The sequence below is a fragment of the Columba livia genome, chromosome 7 (assembly GCF_036013475.1).
Source record: "Columba livia isolate bColLiv1 breed racing homer chromosome 7, bColLiv1.pat.W.v2, whole genome shotgun sequence".
In the NCBI taxonomy this organism is placed as follows: Eukaryota; Metazoa; Chordata; class Aves; order Columbiformes; family Columbidae; genus Columba; species Columba livia.
The window spans coordinates 35,103,624-35,127,940 of record NC_088608.1 but is presented as its reverse complement, the minus strand read 5'-3'; the positions used below and the strand labels follow the sequence as shown (position 1 = coordinate 35,127,940).

Here is a 24,317-nt window from a genome sequence, read left to right as displayed (position 1 = left end):
GGGGGTTTCCCATTCTCCATTTTCCTCAAGAACCTTTGCATTTTCAATGGAGATTGTGGGTTTTTTGTTTGGGTTTTTTTTTGGTTTTTTTTTAGGTTAAAGTGTTCCAGTGAAGTTATTTCCCCCCACCCAGCTGACCTTTTTTACGCTAACAAAAGTTTTACAGGAAAGGATCTGCTTTCCTCAGAAGTTTGAGTTCATCTTTAAAAGTATCTGCAATGGTGGGGGTGTGACAGGAGAAGATCACTTATATCAGAGATAGCAGTTAGTTTATCATGTTCAAATCAGTAAGTTTAAGTGTGTAAAATATTTAATAAATACAGGTGGATTGGCTGTCAATACTATTTACTACATTTAAAGTTAGTATGGGATACAAAGATTATCGCTTAAACTTACTATAGAAATGTCAGGAGGAGTGCATCTGTCACATCAGGGAGGAGGTAAAGAATTTAAAATTTAAAGCCATTACAAACCTATAATTTTCACTGACAATCTAACCCTCAACAAACTACGGATCTTGGGTGCAAAATTTGGACTGGGGCACTTTTATTTTCATTTTGAATTGTAAATTCACACAGAACCTTGTTCTCTGACTTATTTGCTCTGACTGCCTCGGTAAAAAAATATATAGAGAGTTTGTATACCAAGTCATGAAGTGCATAATTTTTTTTCTCCTAATGTTTTTTTTCAACAAAATGGCTTAAATCTTAGTACCTCAATTGGAGAAAAAAAAATTACAATGATGTAATGGCATTTTATCTTCCTTCTTTTCCCCTTATTGCTTATTAGTGGGGAAGGGGCAGGTGATCCCTGCTCTGAATACCAAGTTGAAAAGCAGCTTGAAATATCTTTAAAAGGTGGAAGAAGAGCCTGGAAGATAAATTCAGGATGGAGCTCCCATACAGGGGCCATCCCAGCTCCCTGCATTGGGAAGCACTGCAAAAGCTAAACTCCTTGGGAAAATGCTCTTACAAGTTGTTGGTTTTTAGCTGCCATATTAAAAACGAAAGAGAAAGATCCTTCAAGATATTCCTTTTGAATAAAGGGCTGTCTTTCAACAACAAAAAAAAAGACAATTCAAAGGAATATCTCAGGCAGCTGTTTCTAATTAGCTCACGTGATCGGCTGGTGGAAGAATTAAATTAGAGTTGCTTGATTTTTATAATTGTATGGGTCCATTTATCTGCAGACCGACAAAGGTAGGATGCAAAGCCTCCATGGAGGGGCCCAATCCACAGTATACTGAAGGACTGGAAAGGCTTCCCCTGACTCCCAACATCTTTCAACTGAGCTCATTGGTAATTCAAAATCTGCCTCTCCATTTATCAGCTCCATATCTTGAACTGAGTATATTCTACATGAATTTATTTTTAATCATGTGCTGTGGTGCAATGGGCTGCTTGGCGAAGAGGCTTTATAGACCCAACGTGTGCGCTTTTTGGGGAAGATAATTACACGAGTTCAAAGTCTCGTCAGCCAATCGTATTTTGGTATTCATGCAAGCTGTTTCATAATGCTGTTTTGAACCCTGTTGGTGGCATAATTAAGATTTAATTAAATACAGGAATAGAAACATGTTGTTCATTTGACCATCTGCGAGTCAATGACTGCAGTGGTTTTCTAAGTTTCTATGCTACATGCTGTTAGTGAGTGTTTCATATTATTTTCCATCTCCCCAACCATACTTGCACGTTTTCAGAGCCATCGAAGAGCCAAAGCAGATATTATAGTCTTGTGTTGATGATCTTCTCTTTCTGCTGTTCTTAGCTATTGATCGTATTGAGTGAAGTCAAACCTTTCAAGTATAGAAGAGCTGCTAACATGACGGGGAATGGGAATGCCAAAGAAATGATAGCTTAATCCAAAGATAAAAAGAAACGATGGGGTGCCTTTTGCTCCTTGCTCATTTTCTGATGATTGAATGTCCAAGCCAACAGCACCCAGGCTTCTAGAATAATAATAATGATAGTAGCACCAATAATAATAATGCAGATACTTACATTTTTCTTATAGTCTTCCTACAGCACCTAGCACTAAACAACCTTGTTCTTGACTGCAGGAAAGATATTACACTGTTCAACCTGTCCCAGTAGTCAAGTACCCAAAATGCACGTCAGGGCCCAGAGTACCAGCTTCTACACAGACCAAAGCTCAGAAGATGTTAAGATGATGTGCCCAAAATATGCGTTTTTTTGGTTTGAGAAAAACTGTTTCTAAGTTGGTGCTGAATATAAGATAGATTTAGCTGAAAAGGGTGGTTTTTTCCCTAATTAAAATGGGCCTTTTGCTGAAATTTAGAAGGAAAATGTTTTTATTTCAACAAAATATAATGAGACTAAATTTTATTAAATGTTGTGTTTTTAAATAGTGCAAAATTCACCCCAAGCCAAAACTGAAGCATTTTGTTTCAGATGCAATGAAATGTTGTGTTTGAACTGAACACTTTCCTGACTGTTTTCTGGTTTAAGGGATAGAAGAAAAAAAAGTTTGAATTAACTCAAACAATATTTATGCTTTCTTGAATTTTTCTTAGAGAGGAAGAAAGAAATGGGGTTGACCACCAGCCCCTGAAGTAGGTGCTTTACAAAGCTCTTACACCTAGAAGAGCATAGGAGAGGAGTTCACCTTATTTGCCTTTGCTCCTGTTGATTTCCTGTTTTGCAGTCTACCAAAATAGGTTATACATTTTATTTTCTCACAATACAGCTTTTGAAAGCAGAATTTTAATTAATTTGATCTTTTTTTCTATATTTAAATGCCTTTTGTTTCACGTTTTCACTCACTTTTTGTTTTCTTTGGGGCACAGATGAGAGCGATGGATCAGCAACAGTAGAAGGATACTTTTAAAAATTAAAAATGTTTCAGAAAATGAGCTTATTCTGGAAGTAGGGGGAAAGACATGGAAAAATAGCAGTTGTTTCTCTCGGCCTCAACAAGAATGGATCCATATACTTTCACTTGGTCTTGATGGACATAAAAAGGTTTTTTTGTCAGTTCCTTACAGAGATGTTCTTGCTAATGATGCTCTCTTGTAAGCATGTAAGTGGCATGACCGTGCCACCTCCTCTAACTCCTAATTTATTGCGGTTTCTATGATTTTTAAGAGCTCCAGAAATTACTGTTAGTTGCCATACTGTTAGTTCCGCCTGACCATAGCTGCTTGCTAAATGGATTGGAGGTGGAAAGTAATCCTGGTGCTCCAAAACTCACCGATGGGCATTTTGGTCCTCACTGTGGTCCAGTGGTGACAACCACCCTGTGATCCCCATTTCCAAACCAACCCTGCTTTTGTCTTGCTGCATTATGCCCCAAATCACCTCTGGCTCTGCTGCTGTTCATCGTGCCTTTATCATCCCAGCAGTTTTTGTGTGATGGGGTGTTGCAGGGAGCTGTGGGAAGGGGGGTTTTTGTGCTCTTGAGACTCAACGACATTGCTGAAAGAAGGATCTAGTGTAACATGGAGTTGATTTCTATTTTTATGCCCATCCCCTATTAAAGTCCCTGCTGGTTTTGGTGGAAAAGACTCGAGATTTTGCAGGTGGCAGGACAGCAGGAGTTTCTAAGTATATTTCACTCTGTGTTGAAATTGCCAGTGCTAACATTGCCAGGCTTCCACCTAGCTTTCAACAAATGCCAGTTGCGCTACAAAAAGTTAGCAGAAAAGGTCCTTTTTTGCAGCCGAGTCACATCGTGTGCTTGCTTTGTGAGACCACGAGCGGGTGGCACGTTGCTCGCCGCTGGTTCCCAGCAGACAGGGCTCTGGCTCAGCACGCGGTGCCGCCAGCCCTGTGCTGGGATGAGCCGTGGAGCTGGATGTGACTCAAGAAGCTCTGACCCCCACCAGCAGTGCCTCCTCGCCAAAGCACCCCAGGAACGAGCAAAAAAACCTGTGCGAAATGCAGAAGCAGCTCATAAACACCTGAAGTCATTTTCAAAGGGCAGAGACGTAAACCGGTGCATTACTATTGCACAGCAATATCTGCAATTCGTTTCAAGTGATCAGCCTATGATTTGAATATTATTTGAATATTATTTGAATTTTTAATGTCTTCACTTAAACACAGTGCGTGAATATTTGTCCATAATGCAGAGCTTCGCTTGCCTCTCGTGACTTAAGTCTCTTTAAGTTGTCCCTGATGCTATAAATTTACAATGAAAAATATACACAGCACGTATGGCCGTGGCCGTGAAACAAAATTTCCTCTAGTAGAATTTGCCTCTGGACAGATGTTATTAAAGTCACCTTTCTGTCTGCTGGAGCAGATGGGCTTCGGGAGGCTGTGACTTCCCCAGGCAATACAAGAAATGCAGAACTCTGGGACCTGTGTTTCTACATTATTCAACTTTGTATCCTGTCCCAGTTGCTGTTAGAAATGGTTGGACAATTTTTAAATATTTTTTTTAACAACATGAAATTTTCCATGGGAAAGGGTTGGGTTTTTTCCCCTTGCATTTTGATTCCAAAATTAGGAGTGTAAAATCAGAAAACGCAGTCTGTTGCAAACAAGGATCGTCTCAGTTTTTATCAAACATTTTCAGTTTGCTGTAAAATCAGTGTGTGGCTTCTGCAAACACAGGTATTGTGAAGGAAAACATTGCATTTATTTTTATGGCAGGTCCATTTTATTCTGATTTTTTTTGTGAATTGTCTGGCACCCTCAATTAAAATATGAAAACTGATTGAATTTCCCTTGCGAAAGCTGCCATTTTTAAGCAGTTTGGCTCATTTTTGAAGTTGTTGCTTCGTCTTCAACCTAGCTAAGGGATGCATTTAAGCCTGGCTTTATTTACGGTCCTGCTTAATTCTGCGCTGAGCACAGAAAGCGTTAAGACCCCGTTACTGGGGTGGCAGGGACCTTGCCGGCATTTTTATCTCCGGCTACTCACCACAAGGAGTTTCCCCGAGATCAGGGGGGATAAAACAGAGCACATCAAATAAACTTCTGCAGGATCGGGCTCGCCGTGCGTAAAGCACTGTCGTAAGCACTAATCCTTTCCAGGCTCCTGGCCTCAGCCAGCTGCAGCGATCCACCCAGCATCTTTTAACCTGTTTTAACTCCTGCCGCATTGGCAGCGTTGCTTCTAAAACGCGGTATTTCAGGAGGAAGATTTTCTTCTAATGGTTTTCTCTACCTGGCCGTTTCGAAGTGGAAAGGACAGATGTTTATTTGCAAACAGGTCAATAATACTGTGGTATTTTCCTCTTTTATTTTTCCTCTCCCCCTAGATGTTTTTTGTGCCCAGCTATGAAGTAATTAAAAAAAAAAAAAAAAACAAAAAAAAAAAAAAACAAATATCGCAAATTCTGAAAATTCTGCTGCTGTTGCGGTTCCCAGAGGGACCTGCAGCCCCCATGTGTTGTTAGCTTGATAATTGTCCATTTTCTTCTGGACATGCTGCATTCCATAAAATTTGCACAAAAAGTGTCTTTATTATAAGCAAAAGCTGGTCAGTCAGGTACTTAAGTTCCTGTATCAATAAACATGCCTGTAGAGCTGACTTTCCCTTCTCAGGGAGAGCTGGAGGGTTATTTTAAATAAATCTACGGACAATCCCGAGAGCTGGAAAGCACGGAGAGCATATTAGCTGTTTGTTGTCTCTGCAAGGAGATAATATATACACATCCAAACAGGCTCATATCCATGTGCGTGGATTTATCTGGGCTTCCTCTTGCAAACATGAAACTTCAGGATCGCAGCAGCCTTGCGTTAAAGCGTTACCGCGTCTATCTCTGCTGATAAGAACGTTTCCTGTATTTAGGCAGTTTAAACTGAGCTTTCCATGTGAAATACATGGTTATTTTGTAGTTGTGTGATTCTTATGTCATGATAAAGCTCACTTGCAAAATATACCATCCCGTGTCCAAACAGCCAAATGTCTGTTCCAGATTCAGGCGTTTTCTCCTATGCCAAACGAGCGGGTCCAGCCACAGTGATTACAGCAATAGACTGACCCAAACATCTGGGGACACTAAAATGTACTGAAACCTGTATTTATGTATGACATATCGTTTTGGATAAATTGTCAGAGCGGCAGGTGTGTTATCTACTCCTATCTTATAGCTGACGTATAATAAAACACTTTAAAGTGCTTGGATGTCTTCTAGGGAAAGATGTGGAAGTGCAAAGTGTTGTGGTTATATTGAATGTGAAGCAGAAATATAGGATGTTGTATTTTGGTTATTAGGAGAGTATTTTTATGTTAAAAATGATTTGTAATGTGGGAATAAAATGATACTCAGCAGCATAACAAAACAAAATTTCTTTGCAAGCTTTTCAGTAGAATATATATTTTTTTAATTTAATGGAGTTAATCCTTGTTTGTTTACCCTCTTGATTATATTAACCAGCAAGGTAGTGATTAAAGGCAGGCCTGTAGCTCACGCTAATTATATTGAAACCCCATGAACATGTTTGTTTTAGCGAGAGATGATTACAACAAACACACCTGCACTATTTTACAAGCAGACTCAGTCCCGGCTTGGGATGCCATGCTGCTGGGAAAAGCCAGGGTTTAGCCTTGCTTGCGGATGCCTCTGTCCAAAGCGATTTTTCCCTTGTGATCCCAGAACCGTGAATTTGCGGGCATGCTGATCCCTGAAAGCGCTGGCTGTGGGACAAGGACAGTCCTGGAGGGAACGGGGTAAGCGGCTTGTTTGGTCTTGAACTGAAAATTGAAAAAAAAAATTGATTAAATGCTGTAACTAAATCTGCTGCATCTCTCGGTGTGTAAAGCAAAGGCTAAGCATGGTTATATGCGAGCATATCTGTCCTTGCATTAGCATCTGTGCTGAGTGTGGTGGTCAACATCAACTGACCCTAGAGGACCTGTTTTGGTGTCAGCCTAAAGCAGTACAAACCATTGGCCCTGCCAGATTATACCCACTCAGGGGCTGCTGCCTTGTTCTCTTGGAGCACGTAAATATTCCCACAGAAGCTAACTTCTTCTGTGTGCCCGGTTTAGATTGATATGCAGTGGATTTAAAACAAAATACTAGCAAAAGTTAATTCACCATGGCAGAGTGGTTACAGGAGATAACATATTCCTGCTGTTTAATTAAAACCAGATTTTTATTTGCTATACCTTTTAATTAAAGAGGAACAAGATATTTGCCCTTCTAAGGCATCTGGTTGAGTTTATGAAATTTAGCAATTTATTTGGTGTGTTATTCTTTCTTTTTTAATTTTATTTTTTATTTTTTATTTCAAATGTACTGTTTTGTTCCACCACAGTTTTTATCAAAGGGAGGCTAGACAGCTTTGTCCTCAATTCTGGAGGTAGAGAGACATTCACAACCATGTAATTCCTCTTGGAATTCGAGCTATCTATTCACAAAGTGTGTTGGGGGGTGTGTGGGGGGGAACACACCAAACCAAAAAAAAAACACACTGAAATCCACACACACCCCCAAAAAACCCCTCCCTGCAGCTGTGAAATTGAGCTAGCAATAAGTAGCAAGGTAACAGAAATTGCAGAGAAAAAGACAGGTTAAATATATATATATATTTATATATTTATATACTATCTTTTTATATATATATATTTATGTAATATCTTTATATATATATAAAGGAGTAAGCCAAAAATCACTTCCATTGCTGTTTATTCAGGGTCTCAAATTTATTTAAGCAGTGAGAGGTTTTTTTAAGAGTACTTATTTTGCATTCATGTGCTGGTGAAGAATTAAAACAAAGTCCATGAATACTTATTCAATGCAGTTTTCTAACTATTTTTTATTGCTTTGAAAAGGTCGGTCTTTGTATTAATTAGGAATTTGGTATCGCTCCTAACTATTTGTGCTAAACACCTTCACAAGAGGGCTCGGCTCTTCCTTAGGTAATGTTTAGTTTTATTAACTCTTTCAAAAGATAAGAGCAGCACTTTTTAACATGGAAATAACCAAGGTTAAGATTGCTACAGATTTCACTTGAATGCTCCAAGAACAAGTTGTTTTGATAGCGTGCAGTTGTTCCTCCCGGCATTTAAGATACCTTGAAAGTTGGTATTTTCTAATATATGTATATTTTTTTTAATCAGCAAAACTTTAAAGGGTTTGCCACCTTCTTTCACTAATTTAATTTTTCAGTTTTATGGGATTGTTAAAGTACTATTGATTTTTAACATTATTAATTTCATTCGCTGGGAAGATACCAACTGCGTATTACTTTCATTTTGCGAAGCAATTCAGTTTCAGCGCTGGCTCCAAGTTGTGTGTTTTGCTGATGTTTTACCCCACGGAGAATAGTTTGGCTGTTGAAGAGCTGCGCTGGGATCAGTTCATGAGGATGTAAGAGTTGGTAGAAGAAAATAACATGGAAAAAGAAAAGAAAGTTATTGAAAGACCTTTTCTGTTTTTTGTTTGGCTTGAGGATTTTTCACACCCTGGAAGCAGATCCATCATTCTGCTGGGGCAGTGTAATGTTTCTAAGCCTGAACTTTTTGTATTGTCACGATACTGTAGAAATCTTAGCACATGGTGTCAGAGGGAGAGTTGGATAGTGTCTATTGGAAACTTACTGATAATATGGAATTATCTTCCTGGAACGGGTTTGATTTAAGAATGCAGCACGTATTTCAATAGCAGAAAGCAATACTGATAAGCTGCTTAATGTAAGGTGTCGATCCATCAAAACATAGGAGTCTACCCTTGGTACTAATTGCACCCCCACTGAATCCAGCTCAGCATAAGCACATTTAAGCATGTGCTTTGTCACTTTCCTGGACTGGTAAAATCGGGATTAAAGTGCAGAAATACAGCAAACCAGCCTGTTAGGTGGGTAAAAATCTGTGCAAAGGTTTGTGCTGGCTGGGAAAGTCTGTCTCGCTCTTGCAAACTTGTCTTGCTACATCTCCCAAGATTCTTATATGTGGTGGTGACTTTGGATGTGTTGGTGTGTACCACAGGAGGAGAAAAATGTAGGATTGGGGGAAACTAATACAGTAATAGAAGTATCTGCTGCAATTTAAACTACATGAGGAGAGAGGTGTTTGCAGCAGGGGGTGTGCAAGTCGAAAACTTTGGGAATTGCAGGTCTGAAATGCAGGTTATCTGAATAACGAGAGGATTTGATATTTGTTGAAAACCAGGTCTCAGATTAGCTCACTGGCTCAGTCTAGTGCTATAACATCCAATAATGGTTGCTACAGTTCATATAACTTTATTGTCCTCTGGAGAACTGTGTAAATGTTAACTTGGGAAATCTCTCCTGCACGCTCGAGCAGGATGCGTGTGTGAGTGCACGCCTGTGCGTGCTTCAGCATCGGAGGTATCGGGATCAGGTTCCATTCTGGGGAGCTTTGTGACTGTTTAGCAAAAGTGTCCTCTGGGAATCCAAATTTAAATCTCACCCTGTGACCAATCACTTTTTTTTGATAAGCCTCATCTGTGAGTGTGGCTTGTAGCTGGAGGGGCAGGTGAGAGGGAAACCTGCTGGGCACTGAAATGCTGTGAGAACACTTGCTGCAAGGTAAGGTCCTCTGGGCTGGTGTCACTTTGTGGCTTATAATAATTGCTGATCTCTGTATGTTAAGTTTTATTATTCCCTCTTGTCCTATCTCACCTTTCCAAGAGAAAGGGGCACACACGCCAGTGCTTTTGTGCACTCCAAATAACCAAACCTGTGACTACCCTTCCCGTCACTTCACTCCATTTTCATCTCTGTACAACAGTGTCTAGTGGGAACGGCTTGGGCTAAAATTTTCCACACCCGGTGTCTGCTTCAGCTTGGTTATTTTTGGAAAGCGCTTTCGGAGGGGATGGCTTAGCCATTTGCGAGACACTGATGAGAGAAAGGGGTGTCTCGCTGCAGTGCCGGCAGCCTCCAGAACAAGAGCCGGGAACGGTGCTTGGCTCCCTGAGGACCTCCAAGATCAGCCAATGCTCTGCCTGTAGACTTTGTGTGCCAGTTTGTGTCATCTTGGCTCCCCCAGGTGCTGTGCAAGTACTACACTGATATTTCTGAGCACTCAGGCACTGCATATGGGAGCATTTTCAGGCTAAATAATATTTCAGGCTCTTTCTGTATGCAAGGTGTGAAAACTAGGGCTTGGAGAGAGGGCAGGACGATGCGTAAAAACGGCTTCAGAAAGATAAAACATAAGGATTTTAGGTGAAGAGGCATAAAGCATTATCTAATTGCAGAGATAGATAGCTATGCATATGTTTCATGTGCATTTTTAACAGCTGTTTCTGTTCGCTGTGTTCCCCGAGGTGATCAGCTTTGCTGGTGCTGACCTGGAGCAGGGATGCTCGCAGGAGTCATCCTCTGCTTCGGGCAGGGCGAGATTTTAATCCTGCACCACGAGAGGGCAGTGCCTGCAGCTGGATTTCCCTCCGCTCAAACATCCTTCTGGTACTTGGGCTTTGATTGTTGGTGCAAATTAATATCTGTTTTTCCCTCCCCCGCCTGCCTTTTCCCTTCTCCTGGCACGAAATTACCTTAGAGATCAGAGTCGCTCTGGCTCTGGTGTTTCCCTGTTCAAATGCACTTGGACTTAAGCAAACAGACTGGGTGGGAGTCATATAAAATTGGGCACAGTGGTTGTAATTGCACATTATTCCCACAAAAGGAGCTGATGTGGCTTGAGAGGCTCTTCCCAAAGGTCAGGGCTTGCTGGTAACCCCTATGGCAATATTCCGTGGGGTTTTTTTATTTATTGAGAGTGTCCATTTGGGAAAGGAGGGCAATGTGTTGGATTGTTGTAAGGGGAATTCCACAAGGCGTTTAGGATGCTGACTATATATTAACTTCCTCTTGAAAGCCAGCACAGACTGCGTGTTTGCCTCCCTATGTGTGTAAACCAACCATCTTGCTCCAAGTAGTGTCTGTAGGGAAAGTCCAAGGGCCAGCTTTGACCAAAGAGTTGGCCCTGGCCGGGCTGCTCTGTGACCATGCAAAGAGAACAGGCTTCTTGTCTCCTTCCCAAAGTCTGACCTAGGATCAAACAACTTCTGCTGCAGATCCCAGGGTCCCACAGGACAATACTACCTGTAAGAAATGCCCAGGGAATCCTACACAAAATGAAGATCATTGGTTTCAAAAGTAAATGAAGGCTGTGATGAAGTCCCAGTCTTGTCAATAATGTATGAGCTTTTGGACCAAGAAGAGGCCAGGAAAGCCAGGTAAGAAATACAAATTGCTAATAACAGACCTGCTGCTGCTTCTGCTTCACCAGCTCTGGCAACACTAAAGAAGCAGTATGAAGTTGTCCAATTACTTGCCCAGTCTTGTTTCAGATAAAATGTGAAAGTCTTTTTTCCTTGTTGACGTAGTAGGGCTCTTGGAAATGAACCTTGCTACTGTGGGTCTGTGGCAAAAAAAAAAGAAAATTGTCCCTTCATGTCCAGGTCTGTCCTTTAAAGAAACTATTCATGCCTTCTCAAAAGAACAACTTCTTTCTTTACAATGGAGATGTGATTTCTTTTGTTCCAGAGTTTCCAAGTTGATGGAGAACCATGGTACACTGTTTCAGAAGGGGTCAGTAGTTTAGTTCTGGAGGAAGGAAGGTGTAACAAATCATTCCACTTTTCTTGGCAAGGACTGTGGCGAGCTGGAAGCAGGACTGTGTTTCAAGTGAACAATTCTTTTGCTGTTGATGGGCCCCTAAGTTGGTCCTCAGAGGTTGCGATATGAGGGTACCATTCTTCAGCACCTGGCTTCCTTCCAGAGGAGGTTTGGCCATTGAATTTCTGGTGGGAGGATCCTGCTGCTTTGTAAGGAAAAAGCAGAGGTGATCCGTTCTGTGTTGCAAAGGGGAGAGAGATTAAAAGACCAGGAAGGGGGAGCCTGGCTCTCAAACCAGGGAGGTCATTGAGAGCTGCTTTGAAAGTCAGTGTGCTCCTTTGAGAACCTCCTGATGGAACTGAGGAGCCTCGCATGGGTCTCCACCTTCATAAAGTGATCTTAAAATCCTGATCTGTGCTAGGGTGTAATCTACTGTGTATGGACTGCTGTACAATTAGGTTGTGTGTGTGTATAACAGACTCCATATGATTTATGGGAACTCTATAGTTGTTGCTCCTGGGATAAAGTTTCAGGATTCAGAAGGTGAGATGAAGAAACAGAAAAATGAGGGTAAATATCAGATGTAGTTCCATGGCAGAGAATCACACTGTGCTGCCAATCAAGCCTGTCAACAGGAGACCGGAAAACTCGGCAAACAACTATCAAGCGTGACACGGGGAATGAGCCAGAACTGGCAGGAGAGAAGATGGGTGGACATGGAGCATGTCTGCACACAGCAGTTACCCTGGACTGACATGGAGTGTAAATGTAGTGCACAGAAATAATTTCCCCCCAGGGTCTTTCTGCCTTAGAGTCTGCTTCCAGGAGCTGAAGTTCAGTCAGAAAAAGGCAGGCTTATTTAATAGCAAATATGCCCAGACCTGAAGCTGTTCAGCAACAGCTATCTTGGAAAAAAAAAAAAATCCTTGAAGAGTCAATTTGCCTTTGCACCTTTCAGTAGGAAGTGGGCCATAGTGCTGGCTTGGTGTCCTTCAGCCAGAGAGACCTGATAGTCTCTTCATTTGCTTTTATTCATCCCAAATGAATGGGGTCATCAGAGAGGATGAAACAGAGACTGATCTGATGGCATGACACGTTCACTAATTTAGCCACCAGTTGCATTCAAATGATTTAACAAGACATCATCCAAGAAACATCCTTTGGTCCAGCACCTTTGGCTGGTGTGTCAGCTGTAACAGCCTGTCAGACTCCAGGTAGCTTGGGGAGAGCAGGCAGAGGTGGACTGTCCCCTCTGGCCAGTGTAAATCAAACGTGGCTCCGCTGAAGGCGACAGAACGATACTGGTGTCAAAGCAGAGTGTGCGTGAGGAGAAACAGCTTCATCAGGTTTAATGGTGGCAATAAATGTATTGACTCCTACTTACTGACTCAAGAGCCCAGGATTAGAGTTTTAACTCCCGAAAGGAACATTTTTATTTCTGTTTTTGACTTCAACCCAAACCCCAATCCTTACATATCCTGCTGCGGGATTTATTTGCTACGTTTTTTCCGGGCTTAGAGTCATCATCGAATTCCAGCAGCCTGTTCCTCAAAGTCATGCCTTGTGCAATGAGTCCTTGACAGCACCAGGGATAGGTGGGATTGCTTCCGCAGCCAGGCATTTTGCAGAGCTTGCCAACCTGCAGACCACAGTCTAGCTGTGCTCAAACAACTGTCAAGTCCCACAGGAGCTCCACAGTCATGTTGGTGGAACTGGGCTGGAGAAGGCTCAGCAGATATTTCTGTCTTTCCTGGATCACTTTTTGAGGATGGAGTATCAGTGGTGAGTGTCTGCATCTCAGAGGAGGACTGCAGCTTCCTTCCTTAGCTGGAGTCACCATGTTGAAGAACATCTCTTTTGTTCCAGGACAATTCTTCCTGCTTTTGTCATTAGGATGCTTTTGGTACTAATGTCATCTCCAGATTAGTTGTTGGTCCACTGCAGGTAATTCATGAACCTGAGAGATTGCCCAATATTACGTTTGTATGAGTGTGCTTTCCTGCTGCTACTGCACATACCCAGCCTGCTTCAGAAGACATTATGCAGGTTTTCTAGGCTGGACCAAAGGGCAAAGAGATTTCTGCTTGCAACCAGGTACCTGCAGCAAATGTTTGTTTCATAATGTGGCGTTATTGTCTTATATCCAGCACAAACCTCCAAGTGCTGCAGTGCAAAGTAAATCAAGGCAGATTGTCCGGTCTCTGATACTATTGAAACAGGGGATATCTGAAGCCAGAGATTCTGGACACCCAAAATTAGCCATGACTGCACTACAGAGGCATTATTGCTTCATCATGACTACGGTGTGTGACATTTGGGATCTGAGAGCATCTTGGAGGGGTGAGTCACAGGTTCCTGTTGTGATAACTAAGGCTCTTGAAGAAATACATCCTGATGAAAACTTGTAGAAAGCTCTGTTGGGTCTGTTTGAGCACTTCCTAAATAGCCAGCTTGATTCAGCCCTCCCTTTCCCACGTTGACACAGATGGTGCCATTTTTGCAGTCACAGGATTGTAGTGTTAACTCAGGAGATGGGGACATACAGACTTATGTATTTCCCCTTGGTGCAGAGATGCAGGATGGCAACCAAACTGCATAGGTGGCTGAGCATCACATCTTAGGCTGCTGAAAGGGCTTTCTCTGGCCAAACGTGCTAGGGGCTGTGGAGATGGGACAGCCTGTCACCCTTGGCATGCTGTGGGAAGACTTGTCTGTCTTCAGAAAAAGGGCATGTGGCTCTTCCTGCCCATGTGTTCCTCAATGAGACCATGGGTCCTGGGTTACTGAGTGTAACTCTGAGATAGGTGTGGAGGTCTCTCAGCCCTGGGAGGATGGCTGTGGTCCCACTGAGGAGGCTGAGCCTGCCTAAATCTAGGCAGGAGGGTGGTAATGTCATCACACCTCCCATTGTGCCAGGGTGGCTTTTTCTTGGTAAGTGTGCTGTCCTCTTTTACAAAGGGTCAAGTAGTCCTTCTGGAAAGAAGTGGAGGTGTTTTCCTGTTATTTGTCTCTGTCTTGCTATTTAAGAGTGAAGAGTTTGAATTTGTGTTTGTATAAGCCCTACTCTTTGAGGTAAAGGTTAAGGTGCACCTCCCTCAGAGCAGGGTCCTCTTTTGGGTGTCATCACACGTGTTCCTAGAAGAAAAAACCCAGCCTCCTGCTTCTGTCTCCCTGCCAGGCAAACCTGGATCATATTATTTTCCCACCCAGTCATGATTACAGAGGCCACTGGTGAGTAGCTGTGGATCAGGAGGAGGATAGTGTGGAGAACCCCTACACCCATCACACTTGTCCTGCTGGTCTTGCACAGGAGCCTCTCAAGGCTTCTGGGTCCTGTTCATCTCCCCATATTGCTTTTGTGTGAGCAGGGAGTCACTAGGGATTTAAAGCATCAGGACTGCTGCATTGATTCACTGCGTGTGTTGTGTGGCCCCATCTGGAGTGCCTTATGATTGCAGGCAAAATAGAGGGGGCTTCAGTATTGCTAGCATTGCAGCCCAAGTGGAGGTCCCAGCTGGGTTCCTGTGAGTGAAGCATTGCTCAGGAGCACACAGCAAAGCATTTGGGGGCTTGCAGGGACAGTTGCATAAACGAAGGAGCCAGGGGAGAGTGGATCAACATATCAGCGACGTGCTCCAAGTTGTGCAGATAGGGTAGAAAAAAGAACCTCAGCCACATGCCCTGATTTTCCAGCCAGGTCTCTGTCTACAGGACCTGCTGTATTTCTAGCAAAGGAGAGTGACAGATTTGGGAAAGTCAATTATTTCATATTTTAGAGATTGTACAGATTTGTATTATTTACTTATTCAACTAAAATCCAATTGGTATTTTTGTGGTGTGGTTTGTTTGGTGTTGGTTGGTTGGTTGAAGGTGTATTTTTGTTTGGTTTAGGTTTTTTGTTTGTGGGTGGGTTTTTTGTGTGGCTTTTTGTTTGTTTGTTTTGTTTGTTGGTTTTCTAAATAAAAATTAGCAGACAAGTAAGTAAAAGTGGAAAATTGCATTTGCAAGCATTTTTTTTTAGGTTTTACCCTTTCAGGCACTGTTTACTGTAAAAAATTACCCAAATGTCTTGAGTGGGTGAGAAAACAGAGAGAGTCAAAAATTTGCAATGAAACGTTTTATTCTAAGTCAACTGAAATACATTGTTGCATCTGAGATGAAATTCTCTTTTGTTTTGACAGAGAAAATGAAAAGGGTAGAAGGTTCTTTTCATTTTTCCCCTCAAGGGCTTCTCTTCATTTTTACTTCCCCCCAAAACCATCAAAATTCAACCAGAGCAAAATGACAAATACTCACATGGTTTTTCTTAGAGGAGAACTAACCAATACATTAAAATAAATGCGTTCTCTTTTATCTAAATCTAGCATCCTACCTGCTAAGAAATACCATAATAAAGTACATTAAGGCAGAAGGGTTTCAGATCTCTGACTGCACTAGCAAGGTGTTACAGAGGTGTAAAAGATGTACAGTGGCTCTTCTTTACCAAACAACAGATTCAGAGCCTTGAGAGTATAGGTCTGACGGGCAAAAATAATGCATTCACAGACAAACACAATGTTAGCCTTAGGGCACACTCAGATAGTATGAGATAATTATGCCACAAACAGCTATAGGCTTTTCTTCATGGTTTTATTTTTGCTAATATTAAAACATTCATTGCTACCATGGACTGCAGAACAGGATGGCTATTCTGTGGAAACTCCTCTTTAGAATCATTTGCCAAGTGTGCGTGCACTGCTTTGCCCCTTTGTTTTGTTGCAGGGGGAACGTGGGTGACGTTTCATGTTGGAAAAGTTTATCACAGCCTTCCCGATGGTTGCTGGAGCAGCATCAGTTTGCTAAGATTTGGTCAAAAAAATAACAAATGAGAAAAATTATTGTAAAAATGTCAAAAGCCAGCTGCTCTTTGCATGAGCATTCACATGTGTGAGGGGGAGATGGTGCCCAAGTGCTAGCAGTCGTTGGCCTTTTCGTACCAAAACGCCTGGGACTCCAGCCTTCCAAAGTCATCACATCGGGAAGAAAGCATGAAAAATTTTTGAGACACACAAAGACCTGTGTCTCATCTCCTGAAAACTGGCCCTTTTGTGGTCTCTGTGCTGTAAATTACTGGTGACTTTTACAGCTATGGCCCTGGACATCTGAAGCCAAGCAATAGGTTGCAACAGGTGGTGCTTATTTTTTTTCTTGTGATCTGGGGTAGGTTATCCTACATGCTGGAAATATGATTTGGGCATAGCTCTCTTCCAGTGGAAGAGAAAATGTTGTTGCAGTGCTTGTAATGACACTTATTTTTAATCTGTTGTTTTCATGCAAGAGCAATCTATAAGTGTGTGAGAAACTAGAAGAAAGAGAAACAGAAGGCCCTATGCAGCAAAGAATTAACACCAAAAGAGGCTGGATGTTGAACATGCAGTGAGAAAGCGATTTGTGACAATAAGTAAAATAGTAAGTGCCATGCTTTTGCTTGCAGTACTGAGAATTTAACAGCCGCTACCCAGCAGTCAGGTCATCAGGTTTTGCAACATGCTGCCTTTCAAGATCTTTGTTTTGGGTACCGCTTAATCCCACTTTACCCAAGACAGGCGGGCTGTCAGATCTGCGCAGAACAGAAGGGAGAAAGGAAAACAAAGTAAAGACATACCACATTAATTTAAAAGCATTTAAATTAACATTTAACAAGTCAACTATTCAGCCTCTCCAGAAAATCAGCCTAATTTGTTTAGATCTTTCCAAGTGGAGCTCTTCAGAAATATTAGTTAACTAGAAACCTGACAAAAGAGGTGATATATATGAGAGCTGTTTGTATTGTTTTAAAACCTGTTTATATATTAAAGGTGGAGGCAGCTAGAAAATAAAACATAAATATTCTCTGTACTCAAGAGAATTGTGATCCCTGGTAATCAGGATTCATTTTCCCAGCTATGTAGGTGATGAAAATTAATAGGACAGGAAAAAAGACTTAATTAACTTTTCCTTTAAAGTAAACTGATTGCTTTTTCCTTGCAGACTCTGTCCCTTTGATGCTTCCCTGTGAAATAAAGTGGGAATATTTGTTTAGAATTAGTTTTCTCTACTTATGCTGCACTTTCTACAGGCTGCTGTGCTTCAAGGCTTATTTCCAAAAAGTGACAAAATCTAAAGGAAGTTATACTGCAAAGGGACACATTTAGAAAGGAGGTTAATTACCTTAAAATGCAAAGTTCCAAGAACTACTGAAAATGACCCTCTGTTCCTCCTTGCACTGCCAAGTAACACTAGACCTGTTGCTTTCTGTCTGAGACTGGAGGCCCTGAGATGAGCACATGGGCTATTTCCCATCTTCACCATACAGTGGACTGATGAAACAACATATTCTCATAGAAGGAAGCACAAAGTTCAATCCCACATAATTCAGGATTAAGTACAAGCCAAACAAAATAACTGTCTTTCACTTTAAAATAGAAATAGTTATACAATAATGCAAATTGCATTTGTTCCCCTATATTTTGAAACAAATCTGAAGTTTGAGTGCACCGTATTGTGGTTCTCAGTGTTAACCTGTAATATGACTGAGAAACTCTTAGTTACCTGAACATACGTATTTTAAGAAATGAGATTCTCTTGATGTTCCAAGTCAGGTGTGTTTATCAGATATAAGCTAAAGACAACTTGAAAAGAAAGGAAATCTCTACAGGCTTCATCAGCTTGCATTATAAAAGAACAGTTTTGCACAGAATTAAAGAAAAGTATAAAGTCTATTCTGAGAATAAACAATCTTTAATTTTGTTTGTAAAAGGAACCAGTCCCATGAGCTTAGTAAGTTGGTCTTTTTCTTTTTAAGAAAAAGATACATAAAAGAAAGTTAGAAGAAAAGATTGGATTTGGTTTTTTTTAATTGTGCCATTATTTAGCTACTCTTTTTGAAGGTAAATTGTATGTTGTCAGAGCCACTTGAATGTGACAACTGGATGTTAGAAAGCAATTAGATGGATTCACTCCCACTGGCCACCAAAAACATTGCTGTGATCCCTGAAAACACAACCCTTTGTTCACTCACCGCTCGTGTTCCAGGTTGCCTGCTGTTGGCTCTGCAAACCGTTCTTCAGGCACTGCTCCACGTAGGATTTGGGATCGCACCCGGAGACGAGGATCTCGCCCAGAAGTGCAATGTATGCAATGGCCAGCCGGAGCGTGTCGATTTTGGAGAGGCGCTTCTCATAGGGGAAGGTGGGTACATGGCACCTGAGCTCGTCGAAGGCCGCGTTGATGTTGAGCATCCTCTTCCTCTCGCGGATGTTGGCGGCGTGGCGGTGGCGGGGGTCTCCGGGGGGTGGCGGGAAGCTGTCTGGTTCAGCTCCCACTGTCACCTCCCCCAGGGCAGGGGGGCACACAGGGGATGGCCAAGGGGAGAACTGGTCTACCAGAGTGGAGCAGTCCAGTAGGAGGTTGTCCAGCTGAGTGTTGGTATCTGCCTGGTCCCAGAAGAGAAATTCTGGAGTGCAGTCTTCCTGATCAAAGCTGTAAGAAAGTTCTTCCATCCTCTGCACCAAAGCAAGCAAATGGAAGTATTTATAACTTCAGACTAAATTGGTTATCAGGAAAATGAGATCCTAATTTCATTAATAACCACACCTCACCCCAAAATGTGTCAGAGGTAGGGGAGACTTGGTTATGTCTTCGAAGAAGACTATCACCAAGGTTTCCCCAGTTGCAAATCCAAGTGGGAGTCATGATTTAAATACTTCATGGCTACTCAGCAGGGGAATGATCCTATTCTTCTCTGCCCAAAACTAATTAGTACACGTGCTTCTCTTTTTATTAGCTGTTGACTACAAACCAATATAAATGAAGGTAACAACAGAGAATTAATTTTCTATTTACTTTCTCCTAGAAGATAAATTGAAGCAGTTATTGAGTTCTTCCACAAGTTTAGTCTCTCCACTTGCTATTTAGAGTAGGATTTTGTTGTTATTGTTGTTGGTTTTGGTTAGGAGTGGTTGGAGGAAGAAACAAATTACAGCCCTTTATCTTTTTGGTAAAGTGTTAATAGCCTCATATTCTCCTATGGTTAGACAAACAAAACCCCATTATAATGCTGTCAGAAACATATGATTCTGTTCTCTTTGACAGCAGAAGCTAGTGGCATCTTCTGCACTTCTAGCAAGAGAATGGTTGGGATAAAGATGTGGGATGCTGTGTTAAATTGGAACATAGTGGTACTTCATACAAAGTAAGCCAACACTACCTCATTTGGTTACTGCATTTTCTGATTCACACTTAAATTACACATTTTGTGGGTGACACAGACATTCGTCGGTCTGTCTCAGACCATACCAAGCACTGAAAAATAGCAGCAACTGGAATTACCGCAATGGGTTCAGTCCTAGAATAGTGGAGCAGGTGGGCCACATCTTGAGAAGTGTGCTGGAAACTGGGAGAGTAACAGGTGTCCAGCATCACAGGGATGCTGTACAAACAGGCTGGAAGGTTTTAAGCACCACCAGAACTTGAAACAAGTGCACAATATATCATGAGTGGGTGCTTTTGATTTCCACGATACTTAAGTCAATGTTTAAATTCATTTAGAAGTAGTTTGAGTGATATTTTAAGGACTTAAATGAATGGAGTGGCAGCATGTTTTAAGTCAGAGAAAGCCCAAATACTTTTCCTGAAGCATGTCATAAAGAAATTTTATCAAGACACATAATCAAATACTTGACTTCATGCACAGACTTGTCCTGCTGCTTTGTGAAGTTTCAAGAGATGTCTTCATGAGCCAGAGACAGCTTCCTGATAGGACAGTTGAAATCACAAATCTCAATAGCTTCAGGTAAAGAGCCAGAGAGCAGAAAATGACCTGCATTTTCAACTGATCTAGAAGGATGGTCAGGTCCTCCATCTAACAGTGACTTAGGGTGCAGTCCATTGTACAGTAGCTTTACTCTGTGAACAGAGGGATTTATTTTAAGATAGGGCATAGGCTATTAATAACTCTTCTGAGGAACCTAGGATTTTGCCTTGTGGCAATTCTACCTGCTTTAGGAAGTTTAAGGCAATAGAAAACATGCTGCAGGAAAGGTTTTTGCAAAGTTTTGATATGAGAAGGTTGCCCTGTGTATGAGAATGTAGCGCAAGACTGGAGAGGAGGTTAGTTAAATGTAAATATGCTCAAGTGACTTGCACCTGTCTGTAGAAAAAGCACATAGATCACTCTAATTGTTTTACTGACCTTGTGTGCTTGATGAGTAGAACCTCTGTGTTAGATGACATAGGCCTGTGAGAAACTCCAGGCACCTTATCACTGTCTGAGATTCCTGCTTTGTTGTGAGAAAGAGCGGGAGGCTGCGCCTGCCTGAAGCCTTGAAATACAGGCGAGCTCAGCGGGCCCAGGGATCTTCCAGCAGGGCTGAACTGACCAGCGCCTGCATCCCCGCTGGTGTCACCTCTGCCTGGGAGCTCAGGTGTGGCTTCGGAGATCCCCCAGTAGAGAGGTAACTAAAATAAAACTTGCTCTTTGCAATGCGTTCATGGCCTCTGGCTCTGCTTGCGACGTGCCTGCGTATGTGCACGCAGCCTGTATGAAACACTGGGACCATCATTTTTTCTTCTTGTTGTTCAAATTGAATAAGGAACCCACTATCTGTAAATGTGCTAGACAAATGAAAATACCGCATCTGAATAACTGACAGGGCAAATAGCAGTTAAATAATGAGCCTGTGTCTGTCACTCAGGACACAAAGTTTGCACTGGGTTTGTACAAAGTAAATAATTTGTTGTGATACCAACATACTCAAGAACAAAATATTGGTGTTGTGAAAGCCTGTGATGACAGACAGCTTCTGCTCCAGATAAATTCAAACAAGGGACAAACGGCCAGCTACAGGTCAGGATGGGATGCAGGAATGGGGAAGGGAATGGCCACATCACAGGTGGCAGAGCTGAGACTTGAATGTGGGCCAGTCCATGCAGAACTCATTCTGCAATGGTTTCTTTTAAATCGTATCATTCTATTTCCCAGCATCATGTACCACCAATATTCCCAAACAAAACAACTTACTATAGTCTCCAGAGCCATCAGTGAGGCTGCATGCCTGGTCCCAGCAGTCCCTCCTACACCCCTGTAAGCATATTTGGGCTCAGCTATACAGAAAACAGCAGAAAAGCCTTCCTGCCTGAGCTCCTTGCCTCTGCGTGCTGAAGCACCTCTACCTAAAACGCCTCTACAGTGCTGCTGCTGTGTTGTTGGCCTCCCATGGATGTTCTGCAGTTCCCAGATTTCAAATTCTCTTTTAGATGCTTCTATGGCTCTCCAGTCACTGTTTAACTGAGCACTTAGTAGTGCTCATTTGGCCACTTTAGGCACAAACATAAGACACTTGCAAATATCAAAATCAGCCAGAGAACAGCAGGTCTTCTGAACAGGGCTCTGGAGGACACAGTTGTTGTCCACTGAGAGCAAGGGGTAGAGACAAGGAGGCTCAGCAAATAACATGGTTAGTTTTATGTGCTGGGTTCCTCTTTCTCAGCAGATGCTTCTTCAGTGCTTAATGTTCCCTTCCAGATCCATCACTGCTAATAGTGTTGCCTGGGGATATGTCTGGCTCCACAGATGGGGAGCAGATGTTACAGCAAACCTACTTTTAGTGCATTCAAGGGGAATTTGGCTCTCTTAGACTCTGGACAAAGCAGAAGGGGGAAGAGTAGGGGAAGAAAGAGAGAAAAGCAAGAAAAGATTTCCCCTTAGAAAGCCAGCTAGGAAAGAGGTTAGGTCTCAGAAGAGAATCTGAGGTTCCCATCCCTCATATGAGCAACCCTTACCACAACTTCAGACCTGTTGCACTCCCAGTGTTTCTGCAACTGTATTTGTCAGATAGGGAGGGAATGTCCAGCTAATTGGGCTAATTTTACACTTGACTGCAAGGTGTGGGTGAAGGAGTCTCCAGCTGGGAACAAGATGACATGGGTACCACATTGAGGGGGAGTACTGTCAATTAAGACATGTTAGTATAATTGATCTCTTCAACCACAAACCTCTTCAAACCCAGAGAGATCCAGAAATAACATTTGGCTCCCAATAATTTTTAATCAGTAGGGTCTAATGAAAGCAAATTCTTGAGTCAGAAACTATGTCCTGGGTTTATGTCTTTGTTAGGCAATGGAGCCCTGATTGTTTGGGTTTGAATTCTTCCAGGTCTAGATATCTACATCTCCCTGGGAACTACCTTCTTCAGTTCTGACTCCTTTTCTGTCATCTAAACAAATACACGCCAGGCAGACTCTGGGCTTTTGCCTTTTTCATAGAATTTTGGGTGAAAACTTGCTTTCGGGGAATATTCCCACTGTAGGTTGGTTTTGTTTTCCATTGCTTTAGCAGCTGAAAGCTGTTCCTCCATACCTGTATCTCTCAAAGGTAACAGGGTTTCCTAAAGTTATTTTGGACGTAAATATTTTTCTACCCTTCTTGTCCCATTGGCCTTGTTTCAGATGTAGTTGGGAAGCCTTCACAATGGCATTTTTAATGGAACAAGCAAAACCTCCCAGTTCTGGCAAAATGGTGCTTTGTTTTTTGTTTTCTTCTGGGAATTTAGTTTGAGCATGTGTCCACCATCTTTAATTGCTTAATAAAGGGAGTCAGTCCTTGGCCTAGACAAAGAACAGATGTAGAAATGATCAGATGCTTTGCTTTCAAATTAGATTACTCCAAAGTACAAGTCCATTGTCTCATTGCTGCTAATCCAGTGTTATACTGTGCACATTATCAGAGCTGGGAATCGGGTCCCAGATGAACAGAGAAGACCATATAAAAGATGCCACAAATCTTGGGGATGCTTTATCTGAGTGGGAGAGTGCAGCTCCTGGTGGTGTGGCTCACTCAACGTGTGTTAGTAATGGCTCTGCCGAACTACAGCTACACAAGAGGGATCTCCAGGACCTGAGATGGCCTTGTAATTGGCTGGTTGAGTTCCTTACAGCCACAGCTAAAGGCTGGACCACTGAGCTCCTATATCTTCTTTTGAGCCACATGTCACACCTGGGATACCTGAACTACTGGGCACATTGTTCGTGGAGTTCTGGGGGCAAGAAAAGTGCAAGTATTATCATTTAACAGTGGAATGTGCTGCTTTTTAACCTAAAACAATAGCAAATGTAACAATGTAATGAAAAGCAGAACAAGGATTTCCAGGGCAAGAGAATTTCAAAGGGATAATGGCTATGTCTGAGATGCTCAAATAATTGTGAAATGAAACCTTCATAGCACATGCAGGATGTTGATTTTAAGTGAAAAAGTTAACAGGACCTTTATTATTCACAGGGTAGAAACATCAGATGTCAAATTTTGTGGAGGAAGGCACTGGTGAATGATTGTTAATATAACTTTGATTTATTTCATTATTAGTGTAAACTAGTCAAGGCAGTCTTTGCTTTAGAAGTCTTTGGTGCTTAAAAGTGAACAAATTCACTTTAACCTTTCTGCAGGGTGTTTGCGTAGTTGTGGAAAATTAATCCCAGTCTCTGGGAGAAGGAAGGTATTTTGTCTAATAAAAGCACTCACTCGTGGTTTCCCCCTTTTCACAGACCTTTTTATGAGCTGGGGGATGACCTCTGGACTGTTACTGCCAAATAGTTCCTCATCCAAGTCACTGCAATGGAGATTGTGATGATTGTTTAGTTGAGCGAATGGTTGTCTTTGGGAAACAACATGTACATCAGTCTATGCTTAGCTGTGCTGTTTTGATCTCAAGGGAATGGAGGTGCTCATGGGGACTTCTGAAGGAAAGTGATGCTCTTTGCAGTGGCCTTAGGAAGGCTGCTTGTGCTGTGTTTCACGGT

General features: G+C 42.0%; 1 protein-coding gene and 1 long non-coding RNA gene across 3 annotated transcripts in view; one reads left to right on the top strand and one right to left on the bottom strand.

Moving 5' to 3' along the window:
* Positions 1 to 24,317, top strand: part of LOC135579886 (uncharacterized) — a 132,575-nt gene that overhangs the window by 36,734 nt on the left and 71,524 nt on the right. For both annotated transcript variants that reach the window (XR_010473763.1, XR_010473761.1), the window contains exon 2: positions 18,558 to 18,713. This is a non-coding gene — a long non-coding RNA (uncharacterized LOC135579886). The remainder of the gene's footprint in view (positions 1 to 18,557; positions 18,714 to 24,317) is intronic.
* On the bottom strand, positions 15,607 to 19,024 carry LOC135579885 (helix-loop-helix protein 13-like). Its single transcript, XM_065069238.1, has 2 exons — positions 18,544 to 19,024; positions 15,607 to 17,103 (listed from the first exon to the last, which is right to left on the bottom strand). Exons 1-2 carry the CDS (start codon positions 19,022 to 19,024, stop codon positions 17,066 to 17,068), a joined length of 519 nt encoding a protein of 172 aa, XP_064925310.1. The 3' UTR covers positions 15,607 to 17,065.